The 10,381-nt window shown below is 46.6% G+C and overlaps 1 protein-coding gene across 1 annotated transcript; it reads right to left on the bottom strand.

Annotated features, from left to right (window-relative positions):
- LOC309345108 (kunitz-type serine protease inhibitor C6-like) lies at positions 1 to 4,723 on the bottom strand. Its single transcript, XM_081868166.1, has 4 exons — positions 4,623 to 4,723; positions 2,782 to 2,919; positions 2,446 to 2,628; positions 1 to 198 (listed from the first exon to the last, which is right to left on the bottom strand). The coding sequence occupies exons 1-4, from the start codon at positions 4,705 to 4,707 to the stop codon at positions 113 to 115; spliced, it is 492 nt and encodes a 163-aa protein (XP_081724292.1). The 5' UTR covers positions 4,708 to 4,723; the 3' UTR covers positions 1 to 112.
- Positions 4,724 to 10,381: the final 5,658 nt, after the last annotated feature.

The following is a 10,381-nucleotide window of genomic DNA, read 5'->3' as shown; positions in this document are numbered from 1 at the left end:
TGCAAGTAAACTCATGGTTTATTTGAGGGTAGAGGATTCCAGCAGCTTCTCCAGAGATGGAAGGAGGGAGCATGGCCACATACTGATGTCTGTTCCTGAGGCTGGGAATTTCTCAGTCATGGTAATCAGGTTCAGGAACTCGGTCCTCCTCAATGGGGATTTCGGTGGGAAGTGCTGTAGGAGAATCTTCTGGGACCACTTGGATTGTCAATCAAAGACACCAGCCGATAATATAGCAGCAAAACAAGAAAAGAGAAAGAGTCACAAGGGGAAAAGGGAGGCAGCCAAGTGATTGAGCATTTGGCCCTTAGGGCAGGCAGAAGTATTGACAGAATCATACAATTGTAGAGTTGAAAGGGACCCTCAGGGGTCATCTAGCTCAACCCCCTGCAATCCAGGAATCACATTCCTCACAGACAGACAGACAGCCAAACTCTGCTTTTAAACCTCCAAGGAAGGAAAGTCCACAACCTCCCAAGGGAGACGGCTCCACTGACAAACAGGTCTTAATGTCAGAAAGTTCTTCCTCATGTTTAGTTGGAAATCCCTTTCTTGTATGTTATGTACTAAGCCTGGATCCTAGAGCAATAGGCAGGTAGGATCCTAGAATGAAACAACCTCATTGGCCTGCAGGAGCCGCCCAATCAGACCCCAGGAGGAAGTTAATCAGCCTATTAGGCTGGTAAGATACTAGGATACAACAACTGATTGGCCTGCAGCAGCCCAATCAGGCTCCAGGAGGGAAACATAATCAACCAATCAGACAGGACTCATTGTGTAAATAATGTATATAAAACCTGAGGTTGGGGGGGGAAATTCATTCACTGTTTTTCGGCCTGCAATAAAGAGCATGAAATCACTACAGGACTCCGAGTATATTTCATTGTAAACTAAAGACTTTGGTTCGAGTCTGTAATAATAAAATTTAATCCTATCTTCTCTCAGTCTCCTCTTTTCCAGGCTAAACATTCCCAGCTCCTTAATCCGCTCCTTGTAAGGCTTAGTTTTGTAAGATGCTTAACCTGTGCAAGACATTGTACACATATGATTCTGTTTTAAAGAAAGTTCTGCAAGTAAAGTAATATTTCTATGGGCCTAGACAATGTTCCATTTCTAAAGGAATTTGTTCTAATGCTTCCAGTCTCTTCAAACTGTGCAATATTTCATATCTGCAACATTTTTACAGCAGAAAAGGCGTTAGAGTTTTTAATTCCAACTTCATGTTCCTGCATTCCTAGGAATAATGCGGAGCCCTCTATAAAGGGTGAGGAATCACAGACCCTTCTCCTTCCAGGCAGAGAGGAATTCTGCCTGGGCTATTTGGGTCAGTCCCGCTCAGGGACTGAACTTGGCGACCTCCTTGTGGCTGCTGGTTCAAATCTCTGCAGCCCTCTCGCCTCTCAACCCTTTACCAAATGCTCTGACACCAAACCCTCCTTCCGAGGTCAGCAAAAGCACACTGATTGCCCTAAACCACATCTTCAAAACAGAATGCTGCAGATCAGGAAATGGATATATACACTGACACCATTTTGGGTACAGGATAGGAATCAGCCTATTGCAAAGGCTGTTTTTCTTATTACTAAACGTGGAGGTAATATACAAATCCTCCTTATTCTGGGGATTTGCAAGGCAATGTGTCAAATACACTGCAGCTGCCAAACTGTCATGTACTATTCTGAGAATAAATTTGAAATCGGGGTGTCAGAATTTCTAAGGCAACCTGCATTCTTACAAGGCTCCCTCACCGTTGGATTTTGAATCCAAAGTTTTAGCATCCTATTTCAGATACCATCTCTTATCCTGTGATTTCAATACACTACATTCACAAACATCCATGCAAAGAATACGGCACAAAGTAATAACATTAAGAAGAACAGAAGAGAAGCCTCTGGATCAGGCCAGGATCTGAGCGCAAGATCAGCTCTCTCCTGTGACCAGTGGAGTAACTGGTATTCAGGTGCATATCCAGCCTCTGACCATGAAGGTCCCAGATGCTTCAACCTTTTCTCCTAGCGGAGTTGCTCCATCTCCTCCATCATACGTCATATAAAGCCTTTAGTAAAGACGCACAGGTTGTCAAGAAAAGAGCAGAATACCTAATCCTGGACCCCTTCTGGCCAGCTTCTTCCACTTCCCCTATTGACGTGGTGGAGCTGGACTTTCCAGAGGGGCTCTTGTGCATTGCCTGGTGGTCAGAGTGTTGAACTAGGACCTGGGAGAGACCTGGGTTCAAATCCTGACTTGGCCATGAGGCTCACTGGATGACCTTGGGCCAGTGGCTTCCTCTCAGCTTAGCCTACCTCACTTGGTAGTTGTGGAGATTAAATGAGAAAGGGGAAGAACCACATATGCCACCTTGAGCTCCACAGAGGAAAAGGTAGGCTATAAACAGAATCAATGAAGCCAGAAAAATGACCGCCTGGTGGGTCCCACACTCAGTACCTGAGATGGTTTTCCTGCAGGCTTCCTTGCAGGCCTCTGTTGTCTCGAAGTTGTTGTCGTTGCCCCCACAGCCACTGTAGTTGAATTGGAGGCACTGGTCCTCCAATGGGTCGTAGTAGTAATGGGAGATGGATTCATTGCATGCTCCATATTCGGACGGGAAGAAGCACTTGTAGCTCAGAGCTGTTGGAGGCAGAACAGATGGGTGTCCATGAGGGGATGTTCTCAGGCCCCAGGGCACTTAGGTTGGCATTGCGGCTGCTGCCCCCATCTGTTGCCCAGAGAGGAGAGGTGGGGGGGGGACGGGGACAAAGGGGTCAGGGATCTTGCCAGTACCTGAGTCTACGCATCCCATGCCGCACCCAATGGAGCAGCACTTCTGGGTGAAGAGACAGTCTTGATCATCTTGGCAGGTGTCCTTGCAGCGGGCAAAGGCTGATACCTGTGGCACAGGGGGGCAATCACCAGGGTGCACTGGAAAAAAAAGAGATGGTAAGGGGGAGATTGAGGGTTGGACTACATGAGCCTTTGGGCACTCTTCCAATTCAGCAATGGTAGTATTCTGTGAGGTCTTTTCCTTCTGCCCGACCTGCAGAGGCAAGTGTCCAGCTTTACCTTTGCCCAGGAAAGCCAATGGGTGGACCTGCTAAGTCCCTCCATAATGGGCTCTGCTCCCTCACCCTTCTCAAGACCAGGACCTCTGGCTTTTCCTGATCACCCACCCACCCCATAAGAACATCAGAAGAACCTGCTGGATCAGGCCAATGGACAACCTGGTCCAGCATCCTCTTCTACCTCTTTTTCAAATCGGAACCAATGCAGGTGGTGAAGGTCCTGTGTGAGTGTCTGGAGGCAGTTGGAGGATGGATGGTGGCTAACAGATTGAGGCTGAATCTTGACAATACAGAAGTACTGTTTTGGGGGGACAGGAGGTGGGCAGGTGTGGAGGACTCCCTGGTCCTGAATGGGGTAACTGTGCCCCTGAAGGACCAGGTGCACAGCCTGGGAGTCATTTTGGACTCACAGATGTCCATGGAGGCACAGGTCAAATCTGTGTCCAGGGCAGCTGTTTATCAGCTCCATCTGGTATGCAGGCTGAGACCCTACCTGCCTGCGGACTGTCTCGCCAGAGTGGTGCATGCTCTGGTTATCCGCTTGGACTACTGCAATGTGGTCTATGTGGGGCTACCTTTGAAGGTGACCCGGAAACTACAACTAATCCAGAATGCGGCAGCTAGACTGGTGACTGGGAGCAGCCACAAAGACCACATAACTTTGGTCTTGAAAGACCTGCGTTGGCTCAGGTTTCTGAGCACAATTCAAAGTGTTGGTGGTGACGTTTGAAGCCCTAAACAGCCTCGGTCCAGTATACCTGAAGGAGCATCTCCACCCCCATCGTTCTGCCCGGACACTGAGGTCCAGCTCCGAGGGCCTTCTGGAGGTTCCCTCCCTGCAAGAAGCCAAGTTACAGCGAACCAGGCAGAGGGCCTTCTCGGTGGTGGTGCCTGCCCTGTGGAACGCCCTCCCACCAGATGTCAAAGAGAAGAACAACTACCAGACTTTTAGAAGACATCTGAAGGCAGCCCTGTTTAGGGAAGCTTTTAATGTTTGATGCATTACTGTATTTTAATATTGTGTTGGAAGCTGCCCAGAGTGGCTGGGGAAACCAGTGGCTGGGTGGGGTATAAATAATAAATAATATATCATCATCATCATCATCATCATCATCATCATCACCACAGTGGCCTCAATGAGATTCCCACAAGCAGGATCTGAGCACATGAGCCCTCTCCTCTCCTGCAGTTTCCAAAAACTGCCCTAGCTACCTGCAAGTAATCAGGATGAAAGCTCAATAAAGTCACCAGAAGGCGTCTCTACCTCATATTCTGCAAACTGACTGGCAGAGGCTCTTCGGGAACTTTCTCTCCCAGCCTGACTTGGAAATGCCAGTGGGGATTAACTGGGCATCTTCTGCATGAAATTCATGTGCTCTTTCCCTGAGCTTCCCCAGCTTCCTGTAGCATATGGTTGCCTGCACTTTTCTGAACAACAAAAAATGATATCCAGAGAAAAGTTTTCACGCATGGATCTGGCAGGGGAGAGGAGAAGCAATTTACGATATGATAATCTTTATTGTCATTGTCCCATACAAAACAACGAAATTGAAAATTTCTTACCTAGACGTTGCTCATCAGAGGCGGATGTTGGCTCAGTCCAGAGGGCGAGGAGCCCCACAAGAAGCACGAGGGCACCAGACTTCATGGTGGGTCAGGCTAAGTGGGTTGTCCCCTGCCCAGCTGGCCTGCTCCCTTATATTGCCCAGAAATGCAGAGTCACAGCCGGCCCAGGATGATGGCGAAAGTGCTGGGTAGGACAGAGGGGAGCCTCTCCCCACACCCTGCGGCCCACAAGGTTTTGTAACAAACCATCCCAACAGCTGCAAAGATGTAGATAACATTTCCACAGAAGATGGGTTGCTTGAAATGACACCGCCCTCCCCAAGGAAGAAGGGGCTTCTTGGCTTAGATTGGGCAAAGTAGGATGCCCTGCCATTGGGTTCCCAGCTGTACCATCAGCAGAGAGAGAGGGATGGTGGAGACCCTGGGCCTAGCCAGAATTTATGTTAGGTGTGGGCAGAACCTCAGTTGGTTATTTTGCATTGATTTGTATTTATTTGTGGGGGGCAACTGCCCACCTGCCCACCCTTGGCTACCTCCATGGTGGAGCTCTGGTGGCAGAGACCCTCCTTCCTCTCCAACATCCCTTTGGGTGTCTTCCTCTCTCATTGAAGTGCTGTTTCTCTCTGAACTGGCTCAAGTTGCAAATGGAAGATGTTCCTCCATCCCAAAGTAGTGAGCTAGGTGGTGAGAGCCAAGGGTCCCGCACACCCCTGACCTGACTCTCTCCCCTGCTTTGCACAGAGATAAGATTATTCCCACCTTTGCACCTGTAACGTAATTTATTGGATTCCAGAGGAGCCAGACTTTGCTTTCTCAGAAGCGATAGAATTATTTTTGTTGTTTATTAATAGTTGTTGTTGTTTAGTCGTTTAGTCGTGTCCGACTCTTCGTGACCCCCTGGACCAGAGCACGCCAGGCACTCCTGTCTTCCACTGCCTCCCGCAGTTTGGTCGAACTCATGCTGGTAGCTCCGAGAACACTATCCAACCATCTCGTCCTCCGTTGTCCCCTTCTCCTTGTGCCCTCCATCTTTCCCAACATCAGGGTCTTTTCCAGGGAGTCCTCTCTTCTCATGAGGTGGCCAAAGTATTTATTGATTACCTTCCATTAACCCTAAGGTCCGTGTGTGTGTGTGTGTGTGTGTGTGTGTAAGAGAGAGAGAGAGAGACTTCATTGTTGGTCAAGTAATAAAAAAGGTTACTCCAGCTACTTCTGAAGCGAGAGGAAGAACAGTAGGTCCTCTGTGTGGAGAAGATGGAGAAATGCTATTGGGTGACAGATAGAAAGCGGAACGGCTCAACATTTACTTTGCCTCTGTTTTTACCCAAAAGGAAGGTGATGTTCAACCTGGTGAGAACCAAATAAATGATGTAAGGAGGGAGCTGCAGCCCAGGATAGGAAAAGAGGTGGTGAGGGAACACCTAGCTACTTTAAATGAATTCAAAACTCGGGGGCCTGATGAGCTGCATCCAAGGGTACTAAAGGAGCTTTTGAGTGTAATCTCAGAGCCTTTGTCTATCGTCTCTGAGAATTCTTGGAGAACAGATGAGGTCCCTACAGACTGGAGGCAGGCAAATGTTCTCCCCATCCTCAAAAAGGCAAAAAAAGAAGACTCAGGGAACTACTAACTGGTGAGCTGACATCAATATCATGAAAGGTCCTAGAACAACAACAAAAAGTCATGAACAGGCACATGGGCGGTGGATACAGATTCAGTCTCAAGGAACGAGGCAGTTCCTTACTTGCTTGTGAAACATGGACCACTTATAAATGCCATCTCCAACTCCTTGAAAGATTCCATCAACGGTGTCTCCGAAATGTTTTACACATCACTTGGGAAGACAGGCGAACTAATATCAGTGTACTGGAAGAAGCAAAGATCACCAGTGCAGAAGCAATGATTCTTCAACATGAACTTCGTTGGACTGGTCATGTTGTGTGGATGCCTGATGATCGTCTTCCAAAGCAACTACTCTATTCCAAACTTAAAAATGGAAAGCATAATGCCGGTGGTCAACAAAAGAGGTTTAAAAACTATCTCGAGGCAAATCTAAAAAAATGTAGTATAAACACCAACAATTGGGAAACACTGGCCTGCGAGCGCTCTAGTTGGAGAACTGCCTTTACCAAAGGTGTCCTGGGCTTTGAAGACACTTGAACTCAGGACACAAGGGAGAAACATGCAGAGAGGAAGGCACGCTTGGCAAATCCACACCATGATCAACTCCCACCCGGAAACCAATGTCCCCCCTGTGGAAGGGCGTGTGGATCCAGAATTGGCCTCCACAGTCACTTACAGACACGTTTATGGAAGACAATCTTACTCGGCTATGAGTGATTGCCAAAGAGAAGAAGAAGGACTCTCCTTCTTAGGAGGTTTTCAAGTAGAGCTTGGATGGCCATCTGCCAAGGATTCTTCTGCTATGATTTCTGCATTGTAGGGGGTTGGACTAGATGACCCTTGGGGTACCACCCAACTCTAAAATTCTATGATTCTACGCTGTGCAGAGTCCCCTGTCCAGCCTGCCTGCTGCCTTGCATTGTCCAGGATTGCTGAATCACAGCAGGCTCAGGAAGATGGCGAAAGTGCTGGGCAGGAGAGAGGGGAGCCTCTCCCCACACCCTGCCGCCCACAAGGTTTTGTAACAAACTATCCCAACAGCTGCAAAGAGGTGGTAACATGATTTCCACACAGTTGCCTGGGTGAGGAAGACTGCTTGAAATGACACCCCCAAAGAAGAAGGGGCTTCTTGGCTTAAATTCTGCCAGCGAAGAATCCTGCCCACCTTGGACCTGGTCCTCTCCAGTGCTTTGCAAAGAGGCAACATTTCCATCCTTGCGTCTCTGTCGTAGTTAATTTGATCCCAGAGGAACTAGGCTTTACTTTCTCTGGGCTGAAAAAAATTATTGCTGTTTATTAATTACCTGCCCTGTGTGTTAAAGAGAATGAAATAGGTCTGGAGAAAGTTTGTAATGTTTTCCAAAAATTGTTTTTGGGTTGTTTTTCTTTTAGATGCAGTATTTCACATAGAAATATTTAGTGAGTTTGTAGCTGTTGGGATGGTTTGTTACAAAACCTTGTGGGCAGGTGGGTGTGGGGAGAGGTGCCACTCTGTCCTGCCCAGCACTTTTGCCATCTTCCTGGGCCGGCTGTGATTCAGCAATCCTGGGCAATGCAAGGCAGCAGGCAGGCTGGACAGGGGACTCACCGCTTAGCCTGACCCACCATGAAGTCTGGTGCCCTTGTGCTCCTTCTGGGGCTCCTCACCCTCTGGACTGAGCTGACACCCGGGACTTTTGCCTTCCTTTCCTCCCCCCCACCCCGTTAAACTCCTTCCCTGCATTCTTAGCCAGCTGCTTCTCCGCACACCCCTCTTGTGCTTCTTGTCCCTTCTGTGTTTTTCCTTCCCTCCCCATTTAAAATGTGGTGACAAAGCACGGATCCACATGGATCCTCAGGATTTTTGCATTGGGTCACCCCAAATTCACCATCAGATCACATTACATGTCCATGGCTACAGCCTGCACCAAAAAAATCACGCACCCACTGTGGCCTGGGGCCACAATGGTGCAAAAACGTGGTTACAAAGCACGGATCCACATGGATCCTCAGGATTTTTGCATTGGGCTACTCCAAACTCACTGTCAGATATTAAAAATCTTTATAAAATAGAGAATTAAATACATACAGAATGTTAAATTTTCAGTTTCGAAATATTAGTACTAGTTTAGTACTGTATTTCTATATTACTATAGTACTGTATTAGTTATTTTCAAATACTTAAATATTTTTAGGGTGTAAGACCCAATTAAAGCCCGTTATTTACATACAGTATTACAGTATTTACATACAGTATTAGGCATACTGTATTAACTTTATTAACTTTATTAACTGTATTAAAGCATTAACTTTGAGATATTATTTTTATTTAATGAACCCTCAGCCTTATTCAAAGTAAGCATAAATTAGCTATTTCACTTATTAATCAAAGTGCTATTACTGTGCGACAGCAATATTTAATGTTTTATTCTTTTAATGATAGTTTAGGATTTATTTAAATATCATTTCAGTCTTTTCAGAGCTATATATTCACTGCTCTGTAATAGTCTATAAGCATAATTGTTACTGTAAATTAAATTAGCTTTTTACGAAAATACCGTGCGTGTTTATGTTTTGTTTCTTTTTTCAAAGCCAAAAAGTGTTTCAGGCTTGTCGAGTTTCCTGGAGTGTGGAGTTATAGAGAGTCGAGTTTTCGGGGTTCTAATGTTGATCATATGACTCTAAAATACTTTTAAAAAACTTAGAAAACTTCCCGGGACAGGACCCCGGTATGGGTCCCCCCAATATTTTTTATAAGTCGGCGCCCCTGAAGACATCTGAAGGCAACCCTGTTCAGCAAATTTTTAAATGTTTGATGTTTTATTGTGTTTTGAATATTCTGTTGGAGCCACCAAGAGTGGCTGGGGAAACCCAGCCAGAGGGCGGGGTATACATTATTGTTGTTGTTGTTAGGGCCAGTGCCCCCTGGTGGGGGTGGCAGGGGACGCTGGAGGTGCAAATGACTATCAAACCTTGAAAGGCTGGCATCATTGGATCAGGTTCATCCGTTTGGCTGATTTAATTAACCTATATAGTTTCAACAAAGGCACAATTACTTGTGCTACCTGAAAATTGCCACTATCCCTTCCTTTCGTCATTATCTTCTCATTCTTTTCCCGTTCATAAAATAGCTGACCAATCAGGGGCCACCATTTGGTCAGCTGTCTGGTTACTTATCCAATCAGAAGCACCGTAGCAGAAAGGTTACGAAACAGCGCCTCCTAGCAAAGACTATGGTGGTACTGCAGCTGTCAGGGAAAAGTGTGAACAAGCAACCGAAACCGGCTTCAGACTGGTATTTACACTTCCTTTTGTTTTACTTCAGAAAAAGAATGCCGGGTATTTTGAGTGACAGGGAATCAGGTTTCTGCACAGACGTCACTCCTGTTCCATGACATGTTTATGACATAGGTGCGATGTTTCCAACAAGGTGTTGTGGGAAACTTTGAGAAACCTCTTAAAGCAGGAGCACCCATTTTGGGGGTTACAGATAGGTAGCCGTGTTGGTCTGCCATAGTCAAAACAAAACAAATTCCTTCCAGTAGCACCTTAAAGACCAACTAAGTCAGTTCTTGGTATGAGCTTTCGTGTGCATGCACACTTCTTCAGATACACTTCTTCACACTTCTTCAGGTATCTGAAGAAGTGTGCATGCACACGAAAGCTCATACCAAGAACTGACTTAGTTGGTCTTTAAGGTGCTACTGGAAGGAATTTGTTTTGTTTTGACCATTTTGGTGGGTTTCTCTCTGCTTCCTTTACATTGTAGTTTGAGGTTTCGGTGCAGCAATAAAGATCAGGCCTCCTGGCTGCTGTTTTGTTTCAGTATCTTGGCCGAAGCCTTTTGTTTGATGATCCAGCTCGAGCCTGGGGAACTCCCTGCTACACTTTTTACTGTTTGAATTTCAGTGCTATTATCTCCCATAGTGGGCTGGCTCAAACGACTACTCTGAATATTGTTTTTTATATGGTGCGGTAAGGGGGAACTAGGGGTGAATTTATGGAACCAAGGGGGCAGTGACCAAAAAAAGGTTTGTGAACCACAGATTATCCTCTTCAATTCCAGGCCCCAGGCCCAAATCTCACCAGCCCAGCAGCTGAGGGGCTTTGAGAGATGCTCTCCGCCCTCTGGGGCAGCAGCGGATGTGGGGCTCCT

This window comes from Podarcis erhardii (assembly GCF_964252035.2).
Source record: "Podarcis erhardii genome assembly, chromosome: 6".
Lineage (NCBI taxonomy): Eukaryota > Metazoa > Chordata > Lepidosauria > Squamata > Lacertidae > Podarcis > Podarcis erhardii.
The sequence above is the reverse complement of the archived record's forward strand: the minus strand, read 5'-3'. Positions and strand labels throughout refer to the sequence as shown.

Excerpts from the sequence above, each read along its gene's own strand:
- LOC309345108 (XM_081868166.1), bottom strand. The coding sequence starts at position 4,707 with ATGAAGTCTGGTGCCCTCGTGCTTCTTGTGGGGCTCCTCGCCCTCTGG. Across the intron at positions 2,920-4,622 it reads CTCTGATGAGCAACGTCTAG|TGCACCCTGGTGATTGCCCC; the intron begins GTAAGAAATTTT and ends TTTTTTTTCCAG. Across the intron at positions 2,629-2,781 it reads CATGGGATGCGTAGACTCAG|CTCTGAGCTACAAGTGCTTC; the intron begins GTACTGGCAAGA and ends TGCCTCCAACAG.